The sequence below is a fragment of the Indicator indicator genome, chromosome 5 (genome assembly GCF_027791375.1).
Source record: "Indicator indicator isolate 239-I01 chromosome 5, UM_Iind_1.1, whole genome shotgun sequence".
NCBI lineage: Eukaryota > Metazoa > Chordata > Aves > Piciformes > Indicatoridae > Indicator > Indicator indicator.
The window spans coordinates 26804178-26818687 of NC_072014.1; the positions used below are offsets into that span (position 1 = coordinate 26804178).

General features: G+C 50.0%; 1 protein-coding gene across 1 annotated transcript in view; it reads right to left on the minus strand.

Annotated features, from left to right (window-relative positions):
- Window positions 1–9132: 9132 nt before the first annotated feature.
- IGFBP2 (insulin like growth factor binding protein 2) overlaps window positions 9133–14510 on the minus strand; it is a 61850-nt gene continuing 56472 nt past the window's right edge. Inside the window, exons 2-4 of the mRNA XM_054381307.1 lie at window positions 12999–13222; window positions 11411–11551; window positions 9133–9300 (exon numbers count right to left, since the gene is read on the minus strand). Of these exons, the coding sequence (XP_054237282.1) occupies window positions 9133–9300; window positions 11411–11551; window positions 12999–13222 (533 nt within the window). The remainder of the gene's footprint in view (window positions 9301–11410; window positions 11552–12998; window positions 13223–14510) is intronic.

A 14510-nucleotide genomic window follows, 5' to 3' on the forward strand; every position in this document is an offset into this window, starting at 1 on the left:
TGCCTCCTCGCACCTCTCCATGCCCATGCCCCCTTGCCATGAACAGAGGCCACCCTGATGTAGGAAGCTTTCCAAGTTGGTGATTATCCAGCACGGGCTTCAGGCAGGTTATTTTTTTTTCCAGGTTAGGTAGTTGATTTCTAAGAAAATATCTCAAAAGAAAATTTTGTAGCCTTCAGTATTGCCCCTCCTCGCTGTGGTCCTCCAGTGTCTCCTCCCCTCTCTTACTTGACTTGGTTTGATTTGACTTCAGTCTCAAATGACCTTCCCAGATCCAGGCAGATTTTGACATGTTGGGAGGATGAGTGGGACTGCTTACTTTGTGTCTGGAGATGACCCAGGGAGGAAAACAGAGCTACTGCAACAGCGTGAATACCCCCCAAAAAAAGTATTTGTGGACTTCAAAAAGAAACCATCTAAAAATAAAGATAGCCTTCTCCATCCTGTTCCTCTTGACCAGGAGGTCAGAAATCGGTTTGGACACATGGGACTCTGATTGTTGTCCATCCAGGTGTGGAAGTGTTTCTCACCTGTATGTGTGCAAGCGTATGTGTGCACGGATGTGACTTTTCCTCCTTGCAAAACTTTGCCTTGAAACCTGCAATCTGGAGGGTTTAACTGTAATTAAGGGGAGAAATGCTGCCCCCCACAAAACAACCATAGTTACCTGCCAGACTAAGGGCTGCATCCAACCCAAACCCACAAATACTCCACTGCTGTCCAGATTGAAGCATCCCTATGTGAGGACAGGGGGATCAGGGCCAAAACTCTTCATCACCCTTTTGCCACCAGGAGAAAGACCAACTATGGAGGTTTTTTTGTTTGGGTTTTTTTGTTTGTTTGTTTGTTTGTTTGTTTTTTTCACAGCCAAAAAAGTGGTTTGCTCCAAGGGAAAAAATACAACAAACCTACATCTTGTTTTGTCTTGGATTTTTGTTAAGGCTGGTTTATAGCCTTTTCCATGGGTGGGAAAGTGCTGGTCTCCATCCTTTCACACTGAGGATACTGCTCATTTGCCATGACTGATTCCTGCCACCCTACAGTAAGATCCTGCAACAGGTCCCTGCCTTTAACCTGGGACACAGCTCCTTGTCGAGTGACAGCAGCCACCACACCATGGAGAGCCACCACAATTGCTGGGACAATCCTCTGCTGTCTTCCTGACTGTTTTGTTGTTCTTAATTTTTACATTTAATTTTGAGACTGACACCTCTTGTTTTGTCATGACAAGGGTCTCCAGGACGTTGGTGCTGGGAGGAGATCCTGCAGTGAAGGAAAGGAAGGAAAGGAACGTGAGCCGTAGGGTCTAGGTGAAACATTCACCCACTGGGGACAACATCCAACTGCCACAGTTGGAGACAGCAACTGGTTTTGGTCAAAGGACATGACCAATCTCAGAGGGAAGGTTTCTGCACCGCTGAAGCCCCTTCGAGCATTCTGGAGCTGCACAGTAAGGAAAGGGCATTTGTACTGCCACCAGGTCCCCACCAGCAGGGACAGAACAAAGAGGATTCCATGCCAAGATGGTCTGCTGGAGGCTCCATCACCAGTTGGGCACCCTAATAGCTTTGCACGGTGTGGCACAACTCCCTTGAGCACCCTGCAGTCCCCCCACCAGGGTGCTTGGCCCTGGACATTGGTTATTTCCCTTGGAGTTACATCAGGAGTGAGTTTTGTCAGTGGACTTCCATGGAGACTCGGTGGGGCATGCTTGGATCTGAGGCATCTTCCCTTGCTGAAAAGAAGGGAGAGTGCCAGCAAATGCAGATTTGCCAGAAAACAAAAACAAAAACAAAACAAAACAAAACAAAAAAACCCTTCTGGAGCAGTGTGACCCTAGGTGGGTGCTGGGGCTAGGCAAGAGACCCTTCCAGGCTTTGCAGGAGCAGGGTCCCTTTGACCAGGGTGGTGGGTTAATGGTGTGGTGAAGGTGGGATGAAGAAGGGGTAAAGAAGGCAGGTGGAGGAAGAGGGGGCTGTGCCAAACCCCAAGGGCTACAGATCACCACTGTCACCACTGTCTCCCATCTCTTCCACTCACTGATCCCTGTGCAAAACCTCCTGACTGTTATAGGCCAGTACCACCTTTCCCAGGATCCTTCCCTCCTTCTCTCTCCTTCTTTCTTGCTTTTTTGTTTGTTTGTTTGTTTTGTTGTTTGATTTCCCAAAACTTGAAAGCCTTTGGCTGCAGAGAAAGGAGACGTGCTGTTGGGGCAGGATGGGCACAGGCAGAGAGACAACAGCTCCTTACGGACCTTGTCTTTTGGGGCTGATGCTTTTGCAGTGTGAGGGTCAGCTCACAGGGCCCACTGGTGATCTCCTGACATGACCACCACAGTGACACTGGGAGGGGGAACATAAGGTGCCTCCCCAACTTCTCCCTAAAAATTGACTCTTAGCCATGGCCCCGCGAGCCCAGAGCACCAAAAATCCATCCTGCACAGCCTCCCTCCTTGCTGCTGCACGTCCAGTGCTGAGATGGCACTGCCTGTCCTGTCTCCACCACCCCGGGGGGAGGAGGATGCAAGGAGGGGGCTGCACCACCCTTGACCCCCACTAAGCCACCTCTGCTCCCAGGACAGAGCACTTGCTCCCTTGAGCATTCCTGGCAGAATGAAGCTGTTTTGCAGGCTGCACTAGTAATTAGGACAGGGGTTGGAGGCTGGGCCAGGCTGGGGGTGAGAGAAGATTCAAAAGAGGTTGGCCCTCCTAGGGGCAGCAGTGATGAGGTGTTCCCATGCTCAGCACCCAGCAGCATCCCTTTTAAGTTTGGAGTGTGAAAACCAAAAGAGTAGATTTGGTAGCTGAGGAGGCAGTGGGGGCAGGGGTTGAGTCATATGGGGAAATGCTGGCAATTTGTGCATCAAGAGAAGGCATAAGGCTTGGGGGGTCACCAGCCATGGTGTTTGCACCGAGCCTGCACTGGTACCCAGGATGCTGGCTGGGAAAGAGAGGAGAAGGATGACGCAGGGGTCAGGACAGCCCTTCCACCACATCTCCCCTGGGAATGGCGCTCGGTGGCTGGGCTACCCCCTGTGTGTACTGCAGTGGACTTTGAAAACCACTAACTAGTACAAGAGCATTTTGCACTATTTCTCTGCTCTCTCTTTTTGCTTCCCCTTTCCCGTGAAAATTTTTATGTTGTTGGGTTGGGATATTTTTGTCGTTGTTGTTGTTGATTATTTTATTTTATTTTATTTTTCCCAAACGGAGCATTGTATATTTAACGACGGACAGTTCACCTTGCTTCCAGACCGCTGTCCTGGCACTGGCTAGGAGCCCTGCCTACTATGCCCCTCCCCCAGCCCTCTGCCAGCCCCCTGCCGCTGCCACCGGGACAGACGTCACCATGCACGTTACCCACCGTTGTAACACAGTTGTTAAAACACACCAGATTCCGAGTTTCCTGCCTGGTTTTTATCTTTAAGCAATACTCACTACACATTTTACGGTAGCTTTTTATAGCTTTACATACATACGGTAGCTCTGTCGTTTCGTTTTTGTTTTGGTTTTTTTTTTTTTTTTTTTGGTTGGTTTATTTTTGTTGTTGTGTTTTGTTGGTTGTTCTTTTTTTTTTTTTTTTTTCCCAGTAAACAAGAAATACTCAGACTCTTACTGCGAGGAAAAAAAAGAAAAAAAAGAAAAAAAAAAAAGCAGTTTGTGAAAAACTGACAATGGAAGAAGAGCTTAATGCTCTGTTTAGCATTTTGTACTTAAGAAAAAAAATCTCACATTTTATTAAAAAGTGAAGATTGCTGTATACTATTTATTCAACTTATAATTTATGTTACTCTTTGATCTTTGTCTTTTCTCATGACAAAGCATTTATTTAATAAAGTTATGCATTCAGTTAGCTTGTGCCTGACCCTCATGGAGCGTCTGCATGCTGGGGCCTGCCAGCAAACTGCTCCTGCCTCAGGGATCCGCTGGCTGGCCACACTGTGCCCTGGGAAGCTCAGCCAGATCCATAGGAGTGCTGGGGAAGGTACAGGGCGTGGGGTAATGGTGGTGGTAATGGTTTAGGAAAGCTTTTGATGCCAGAGCAATATGGTAAGGCAGCAGTAAAATTGCAAGCTGGAGTTTAGATCATCTTTAAAGCAGAGATGCCCTGGGGGCTTTGGCAATTTCTTTGCACGAGTGTGGCAGTAAGGCACGGCAGTCACACCCAGTCAGGTTATGGGAGGAGAGGGTCTGGCTGCTGATGATGCTGAGGCTCCAGCTGCTGGCCCAAACTGCACCCAAACAGTTTGGGACCAGATGTGATGTTTGAGCCTTGGACCTTTCTGGGCAGCAGGGAGATTTCCCAGTGTTCAGGAGCATCCTTGAGCCATTCCTGGGCAGCCCAGCCAGACTCTGGTCCTCAGATACCTCATGGTAGTAGCCCTTGGTGGCCCTTCCCACTGCCACATCTCCTCTCTGGTGTCAGATCCAGCCTTCCCCTCCACCCACAGCACCATCACTTTTATCCTCCTGCACATACCCTCATCTCCTGCCCCCTGTGGTCCCCCTCCCTTCCATCCACCCAGGTTGCCACCATCACCCATGTGTCCAGAGCAGGGTGGGATGAAAAGACATCCACTTTGGCCCCCACTGGGAACCACAGATTGCCAGGGGTGTCCTAAAACTTCTGTCCCATCCTCTTTGCACCACCCAGGACTGACCACCTGCTCTTCCCTGATGACTTTTTCACCCCATAGCATAGATGGTGCCAAATCTGCCACCTTGAAAGAGCAAGGTGGAGGTCTGTTCCCCGCTGTCTCCCATGCCACCTCACAAATTGGGCATCCTCCTCCCAGACACCCCACGGTGCAGGAGCCACAACCAGCATCATGTGCTGCTGGCATTGCATGCTACCTGCCCTGCCTGTGCTGCCTGCACAGTGGGGGATGGCAGGGAGGCATTACTGCTGCTTTCAGCCACAAAGGCACTAAAAATGATCTTTACATCCAAAAAAATAGGGCTCTTTTTTTCCTCCCCTTCCCTCTCAAGTAGTGAGTTGGTAAATCATACTCCTCCCCGCAGGCTGTAACTGTGTGCATATATATGGGTAGCTGTACATAGATACAGTTATAGTTACACTAATTATATTTTTTATATTAAATATTATTGCTTGTATTATACTACTGCATAGTTTTTGTGCTATACTAACATTGCAGTTTGCCAGTGCAGATAGTTTCACGTGCATACACCAGGGCTGCTGGAGTTTCAGCTAGTACCCTATGTGCTGCTGGCCAGGTCTCAGTGCCCAACCACACACCCAATTACCCAGAGGCCAGGAGGCACAAAGCCAGCCCAGACAAAACCTAATAGCCAAAATCCAAGCAGTGACACCCATCAAACCCATGTACATACACATGTTGTAACGGCTGGGGAAACCCTTCTAGAAGCTTTTTGCTTCCTTTGCCTTGCTGCTGTCCATCAGCCCCTCTGCAAGCTCCCTTGCTAGCTGCAAGTTCTCTTTGCTGGGCTGAGGTCTCCTGTTCCCCCTCAGTCCTGAACCAGACGATGACCCCAGGAACAGCTGAGTGCTGGGCTTGGATACCTTTGTCCCTCCAGCCTTCCCTGGGCAGCACCTTGCTTGGAGCACCCTCATGCCCCATGGTACTACTTGACATTCCCTGCCCTCCCCCCAGCATCTCCTGAGCCACATTCAGCTCCATCAAAGGACATAAACCAGGATGGCAATAGATCTTGAATTTGCTCCTTTTCCCATGTTCTTCAGCTCACATCCTACCTGTCCTCCCCAGCCCCATGTTCTTGCTGCCTCTTGTCCCCATATATTTTCCTGGTGCTCCTTGTCACTGCACAGCCCCTCAGCATGTGTCGGTCCCACGCAGCATACTGACACGGGGCAGAATAAAACAGATGGGGAAGCAGCCCAGTGGTTTTGCCTTCCTTTTGAGAGGCCAAGGGGAAACCACAGCCACCTGGATGCTGGTTGTCAGGGCCATGCAGGACCTGTCCTTCAGTACTGCAATTTTAATTGAACGCAGCATGGGGTGGTTCTTTTATTATGCTTTGCCTGCCTGTGGGGCCCCAAACACATATTGTGCCATCATGCCCCTTTATGCAGCACTTCTCACCCTGGAAGAATGTGCAGGACCTTCAAGGGACCTACCTGTGTCCACAGCCCCATGAGCAGCTCAGCCAAGGCACAATGTCACACGCAGCCCGTGCCTCTCTGCACCTTTCTAGCAGCTTGTTCTAGGCAAAGAATTTATACGGAAACACTCAAGGCTGGATTTTTTTAATCTGGCTCAAATTTTGCTCTCCTTGAGCAAGCAAAGGAGAGAGTCCTTGGAGGGTCCCCCCATGGAGAGTTTCTCCCTGCGGTGTCTCGCTCAGCCAAGGAAGCCTTTACATGGTGTGCAGAGGAGATGAAAATCACAGGAAGATGCTTAAAGGAGCCTGGATGGTTCATGGAGAACAGGTCCATCTGCTGGCTAATAAACAGCACACTTGGATGCAACTGCCAACTCAAGGTGCCCCTGAAATAGCAAGGTTGGGAAGCTGGAAAGAGCCTTTGCCCAAGCATCTGCCAAAGTCTCTGAGGTCCCTGTGCTGGGTAAGAGAGACCTTCCCTTGCCAAGCTGCTTCCCTGCTCAAGGAGGAGGAAAAACCATCGCTCTCATACAGCCTCTCAGCAGCTCAGGGAGCTTCATGAGCACCACCCTGGGCAGAGCATTCACACTGCCATCCTCTGCCCAGGGAAGTGGGACACAACCACCCTTTCCCTGCTCCTGTCAGGCAGGGAGGTGGTCTCCACACACACGCTGGCCAGATGGTGACTCAAGAGGACTTGAGGGCACGCCTGCATTTTACAGGCTCATAAAGTACCATGTGTGGAGCAGGAACATAGGACCAGCAGATAAACAACACCAGTTCCACCCTGCTTGTACAACTGGGACAGTAACAATGAAAGGCCCAACTCCCGTTGCCACTTGTTGGGCACAGTGTTTACAACACCCCCTGGACAAAAGCTGAAGAGGCCCAAATTTGGGTGTGATGCAGCAGACAAGGAAACATGTCCTATGAAAAGAGAGGGAGTGGGGAGGGGAGAAGATGACAGTTTTCTGGCATCCCATTTAATTTATTCCAACTTTATGCAGCTCAGCTTTTCCAAAAGAGAAAAACACAAAGTTCCTTATTGCTAAACAAAACAAAAAGTACAAACTGCAGCTGAGAGCCACTGTGTGCAAGGCTTACACGAAAAAGCAGAACGCCCTCCGAGGTTAACAGGAACAGGTAGCATGGCTTCGCATGCAGGTGTGTTTTCTTTCTCTCTCATGTGCTCTCAACTCCCTCTCATACACAGCCCCCATGCACATACCCCCACTCCTAACTTTCCAGAGGGGTCCTTTCCCTGTCTCCTCCACTGCCACATCCAAAGTTATGAGAGGCTTAATTTGCTGAGACTGCTTATGCCGTTTGCACTGGGGATCTGAAATGTGTGGCCAAGAAAGAGGTATCAGTAGTGGGGATCCCAATGGGGTATTTCTCCAGCACTGTCTGGTGCTTCTGGAGCATGCTAGGGCCTGGTCCCATCCCTGCAGGTTGCTATCAGAGTCAGGTAGCTTTGCTGCCTGGCCCACATCATGCAGACACAGAGTACTCCCTGCCAGCACTCACACTCAGCAAGGAACCTCCCTCCACCACCCTATTCAACCTAACCCTGTGGAGGACCTGGGATCTCAAGGCTCAGAAGCATTTGCCAGAAACTGAGATCATTTATTCCCTTGATTTCATTTAAGGAAAGATTCAGACTTCTACTGTAAGGATAGGATGTTTTGCAATTGCTTTGCAAATGGTATCTATATTAAAAAGGAGAAGGAAAAAAAAACAAAGAAAGAAAATAATAAAATCTTCTTGCTTAGGTGATGGGGAAGTTATTTATTCTCAGCATCAATGTGTTCTGTACAGAAAGAAATCAACAGGTGAAATAACAGCAGAGACATCTCTCCTTGGAGCAGCATGTCCAGCACAAAACCTGTCAGAGCACCTGGAATCACTTGGATTTAATCTATACAAATGTGTGTGCAGCAGAGGGGTGCATGTGTGTGAGGGCCTTTCCAAAGCAAGATATATACTGTAATTTACTTACAAAAAAGTATGTGCAGAATAGCAGATGCTCACTCCAGTCCCCAGCAAAAATGGAGGGACAAGGGCAGCTGCTTGGGAGTGCAGGTTTTAGATGGGTTTTTCCTATCTAGAAATGAGAGAAAGAGATAGAAAGGGAGAGACGCTCCCTGGCTTGTTATTCTAAATCTACACAGGCATCCTTCCACCCAGCCCCAGCAAGTTCACTTTAGCTCCCTCAGCATAAGCTGATCCTAAGAAATACTGGGCAATAGCCCTTCAGACTCCCTGGAAAACCAAACATTTAGCTTCACTGTCACCCACAGGCCACATCCCCCCCAGACAAGGGGCTGAAGCCAGGTCCCTGTGGGGCTGGCTGTGCCCCAACGCCAGGAAGGAAAGCACCCAGGAGTGTTTGGTGGGGGCTCTCTCATCCTTAGCCTTTTCCCTCACTAATGCCTCCTTGGAGGATGCATCCCAACTGCATCAGCACATTCTAGCTGGGAAGCTGGGGCTTTCCTCCTTCCCTTCCTCCCATACTGCATCCCATGCCAAGACTTGATAGCTAGGCTGGGGCACAGGGGACTGTCGGGATGCAAGAGGCAGGCGACACAGTATTTACAGTCTTTGGTCTTGGGGAAGGGGGAGAAAAAGGGAGAAAGGGTGAGGTTTTTCCTTTGCTTTTTGTCCCACTCCTGCCCATGGCAAGGGTTTTTTTTTGTCCCCTGGGAGGTGTTGGGGAGCACATGGCACTTTGTGCTGGAGGGTGCAGGAAGATGCCGCAAAGCAGCAGGGAAGGCAGGGCCACAGGGTGAGGAGCAAAAAAAGACTGGTTCTCTGACTTAGGTTGGGTGAAAGACTATAGGAAAGCAGTCCCTTCTCCTTGCAGAAGTCCACCACCCTTCCCCTCCCCAGGACTGGGCAGCAGGGGAAGGAGGGCAGCACGCAGGACCCAACCCCAGTCTCTTCCAGAGCCTAAAAAGATATGCTGAAACCCATGTAAAATCCAGCACTGGGGCCACGGTTAGCCGCCTCCAGCAAGCAGGGTCACGTCTGTCTACTGGCTCCGCAGGGCATGTGCTCCCCGGTCCTCCTGCTCGTGGGCTGTGTAGAAGAGGTGGCACTCGGGGTCCCCGCGGATGGTGGGTGCGCCCTGGATCACCTTCCCGTGGATGGGGTCCACACACCAGCACTCGCCACGCTGCCCGTTCACCGACATCTTGCACTGCACAGAGAGGGACAGGGGAGGCGTGAGCTGAGGAAATACGAGGACAAAACCCCACCAGTCTGAAGTCTAAAGACAGGAACTTCTCCAGCAGTTTGGCACTACTTTGAAGTTAGGCAAGATTCAGGGATGCTACTCAGGCTACCCAGGATCTGTGCTGCACCACCATCACGGCTCAAGCAGTCCACACTGAGGAACAGACCTCTTCCTCCAGGGACTGCGCGAGGGACAAAGAAGTGAATTTTAATGAACCACAAGGACAAGCATCCCTGAGATGCATAGCTCTCTGTCAACTGTGGATGAAAGCATCCCTGAGGGAAGAGGAGTAAGACAGACTGACAGAGGAGTTGTGTAAGTTTCTCATCTACAAACCAGGCTAAACAAACAGAAATGAGAGCAGGACCCCCACAGCCAGAGGTAAGCATGATTCCAAACAGGGCTTCACTCTGTCTCAGAACAGAGGGAGGGACTGTGGTGCATCTGGACTTGCACTGTGCCTGGTCTGGTTAGGCAGAAGTTTCTTGCCCTAATGGTTATCATCCACTTCTTGCCTGGGTGCCCTGGTTTGACATGGGCACATTGAACCTGATGCTTGTTCCTCCATCCCCAGCAGATACATCTCTGGAATGGGTGTAATGTGAGACAAAGAGGTTACTCCAGCAGGCCAGGCTCTGTGTGCAGTCTGTAAAGCTGAATCCAAGTAGTTTTCCACAGCTGGACTAAGGTCAAAATGTGGATTTGTTCATGCAAGAAGCAGCACAAAAAAAGAGGAAGAAAAAGCCTCCCCAGCAGAAGAGTGCATCCTGGCACCCTCCACCCAAGCACTGGCCCACAGGAGGCGGGGAACACTGGGGAATGCTTTTGTTGGCATCCACTTGCCAGCAAATGAAGATGAGCTGATGCTCAGCTCTGGAAACCCTGATGGAGGAAAATGGGTGTTGCTTCGTATTTGTTTGCCCTTAACCAGGGCAGGGTAGCAGAGAGAAGAGAAAGTAATTTTGTCCCCCCTCTTTTTGTACAGCAGTGACCAGTGTGTAACCCATCTGCAGCCTTCAGCATAGGCTGCCTTGTTTCCCAGGCACAAGGAGCAGCAGAAACTGTATTTTCTTTCGTGGTACCCGATGCATTGCTGCACTGCCCAGGCTCACTCCCCAGACAAGCCTCATCTCCATACAGGAATCTGCCCACTCTGCTCAGTCCATTCTTTCCATGTGTGCTCACGCTGGGGGACCCAGCTAGCCCATGGGGCTCTTCAGGGAAGGAAGAGAGTGAGGGTCCAAGTGGGAAAGATTAAAAAGAAGGGACAGAAGGAGATTATATCAGAGCATCCCACTTTTCTTAATGCTCCTGATCAAGGGGTAGAAGTAGCCCTGACAAAAAGGCTTACCCATGAAAACCGTAGGTTTTCTGGGGTCCCCTCCAAAGGTTAAGTTGCACATAGCTACAAGGGTGCTCATATTCAGGTACTAATTCACACACAGCTGCCCATTCAGCCCTGGACACATTGATGCTTGCTGCCCAAGAAATTTTTCCTGGCATTTTTCCCCCACACGTCAGCCAGTGACACCTGCTGATTTTGCATGAATGAGGCCAAGAAGTTAGAATTCAGACATACATTAAATTGTTTGAGTTCTTTTGGGTTCCCTCCTGGAACTGTGGGACCAGTCTCAATTTACGGATGAAAACCAGTAACATGGATTTCAGGTAAACCATCCTGACCCCAGGAGAAGTGCTTTCTGCTTTTTTTGCAACATTGGACAGTACTCAGACCCTCTCTGATGTTCCCCTGTAGCAGGACCCATGAAAAGAGACCTGGACAGATAAGAAGCAGCACCTCTTGTGGGGAAGATGAGGCTCTCAGCTAAACAGTTTCTCCATCTTTGGGCTGCCTGCAGACATGAGTAGATGTGGGTCTCACATTTCCACACTCCAGATTCATCTGGGTGTTACCAAACCTGTCATGTGAGGTATTTGCTGCTCACCCTACAGCTCACACCGCGTGTGTGTGACATCAGGCCAGCCTTGAGCTCTGCACATCCTCCATGGCTGTGCATGGTGGGGATGCATGTGGAGCTGAGGGCTGCTGGGGGCTCCGGCTCGCCCCACTCACCTGTTTGAGATTGTACAAGCCATGCTTGTCACAGTTGGGGATGTGGAGGGAGTAGAGGTGCTCCAGGGGACCTCGCTCATCTGGCAGCCGCATAGTGGAGATGCGTTCCAGGACCTGATCCAGCTCCTGCTGACAAGGAGTCTGAAAACAAACCAGAAAGCAGAAAACAAAATAAATAATAAAGTCGGGACAAGACAACCATCCAATGTCTGGACAATGGAAACACCAGTAGTGATGAACACCTCTGTGCACCTCCTCATGACACAGGTTTGCCACTGGATCCCCCTGCAGGCAACTAAAATCGTAGCTTTGCACATGCCAATGTGTGGAGATTCACACAGGGAGACATGCACATATGTCTCCCGTGGTCAAAAGCCAACATGACACTAGATCATGGGCCCAGGAGAGACACATAGGAGGAAGAGCCTCAGAGATGCTTCCACGGGTGCCATTGGTGGTGATAAGTGATGTGAAGCAGAACTAATCCAGACAGATCAGGTAGCCTTTTGTGAGCATAGACCAAACCCCGCACCTGTGATGCACTTTCAGCCCTCAAATGAAACTCAAAGCATGTGAGACCCCAAAGAAGAGGAGAGGAAGCCCTGGGAATGACAGCACTCAGCAAAGTCAGCCTCTGGAGGAATCCCTCTTGCACCGTAACAGCCCCAAGCCAAGGCTCCCAGCTCAGCTAAGGCAGTCCGGCTGAATTACATCTCATGTGGCCAGTGAGTCCACACCTCTCTGCTTTCGCGGGTGCTGGGTTTTATTCCAAAGGAGTAGCAGGAGCATGGGAGTTCTCTGGTTGACACCACCTGCATCTTACTTTGAACCTCTGCTTTACCTTTGCCTTGGAGGGGATGAAGGCTCTCTTTTGAAGCCCTTTTCCGTACCTGCACTCCTCAGATATAAATATACTATATGTTTATAGACTATTATGACCCTTTGGGAATGACTCCATTCCTGTCGTGTTTTGTTGCCTTGTCCAAGCTGCCCACTAGAGGGAAACCACAACCAAGGACTGCAAAGGAAAGATGCAGGGACGGGAAGGAGGACAGGGAGGACTCCGTGTACTCTCCCTGCTAAGTGACAGTCCCGCCACCCATCCTCGGATGTTCTGAATTCACACCCCACCCCTCCCCTGGACCTGGAGTGGGGCTGCCCTGCAGCATGCAAGCATGCAGACATCCCTAACCCCTCCTGTCTCACAAATCCCCCTGGGACATCCCTGTTTAGGAGCACAGGGTTTGAGAAAGCTGGGCAAAGGGCACGCTTGCATCCCTGTGGAGGCAGGTGTGGAGCCAGCAGGACCCCTCTTCTTCAGCTCTGCTGTCAGGGAGTGAAGCTGCAATGAAAATAACACCTCTTCTCCAGCACATCGAAGTTCATCAGATGGTCTGTTCAGCCCTAGCTTAGGCCAAAACAAACGTTTGTTTTTCCTTTTTCTCTCCCCCTCTCCCTGTCTTTTCTTTTTTTTCTTTCTTTTCCTAAGACAGTTTGCTGCAGATGTCACCAAGGCTTTTGCACTCAGCATCTTCTCGGCGAGCCCACAGCTGCCTCCATTAGCTCCCCGTGCCCCCTGCCCTCTCACCCTGCCTGTAGACAGCCGAGACTTCTTGGAGTCTTCATGGTTGTGATGGGACTTGCCGACTTTGCCCATCTGCCGCTGCTGCTCGTTCACCTTCTCCCTCATAACTGCCAGTTCCTTCATGCCTGTCTTCATGGGCTTCCTCCCACTCGCTCCACTCAGGATCCCTGGGGTGCCATCCACGTGGTTCTCAGCAAGGATACTCTCGGACCGGTCGTCGCCGTTGTCTGCAGGAGACAGAGAAGAGAAGGAAAGGGTCAGGCTCAGCCAGATGCTCTCTCACATATTCACCCCATCCTCTATCGCCTTCAAGGGTGGCTGGTCGCCAAGCCATAAAATCTTTGCATGCAAAAATTTTAAATTGCATTAGCCTTTTCATCTGAAAGGTGAGAATAGAACCTTTCATCCTGGAGTTATTACCACACTAAAAGACAGTTTAGAGAACAGGAGAAGCCGCTGCTGGAGAAGTTCCTTCTGGTTTTTCTTTGACCTTCTAAATTACTTCCCGAAGAATGTAATTTTCCCATCAGAAGTCCAGTTGGGTTAGGGATGCCAGAAGCACTTTGATTCCAAAACTTAAAACCACAGTGATTAGTAACAATACCTTGAGTCCATCTATCATCCCCCAGAGTATCTCCAGGAAAACTTACACAATACTAATGTGCTAAAATAAATTCTCAGGCCTGCTTTCAAAAATACCTAGCCTCTGCTTTCTGGCCACCCTAATTTCCCTCAGAGATCCTGCCACTTCACTGACTGCCCTTCCCATATTGTCTTTTGCAGCATTTGTCACACAGTGCATTACTCATTTAGCTTATGCCTGCTTCTTCACTGGGTCACTTCTGCTCACTGTGGAACAGCCCCCCGAGTCCTGGGCCCAACTCTGCCACAGCTAATTCAGTCATTTCAGGATCAGTTAGCAGAAATCTATGAAAAACACTGGACTTTTTCCACCTCCTCTGCTCTCTGCTTTGTGCATTTTCCCAGTTCACCAGGTGCCGTTTCTGAGAGCAGTCCTTGCCAAAGTAGGGCATGATGACAGTCACGATGCTGCAGGCATCAGTCCCTTGGACTTTGCACTAGCAGTAAGAGCAGATCTCAATTCTTTCTGCTTGCCCCAGAAGTCCAGAAGGTAACAGCTGACCCCTCCTTGGTGCCTAGTCTGATTTGGCTGAGCACCAAACTCTAACTCTGTGGCTGAATCTAACATTGAAGCTGAACCTGCTTTAAACAGGGGCCTGGACCAAGACTTTCAGAGGTCTTTCCCAGCCCAAACTAAGGTTCAACCCATGGGTACAAATCCCCTCTCACTGCAATAACCCAGGTTAAGTACATTTCTTATATAGGAGTTCTTCTCAGTTCCACACCAGTGACAGACTAGGTCATTCTGGCCCAACAGTGGTGACAAACATGAAGTGTTTTCTAGCATATGCCAACATCAACATTCTCTCCAGCACCTCTGATTTCATCTTGTGAGCACTTTGGAACACAGGCCTTTATACAGAAGTAAAGAAA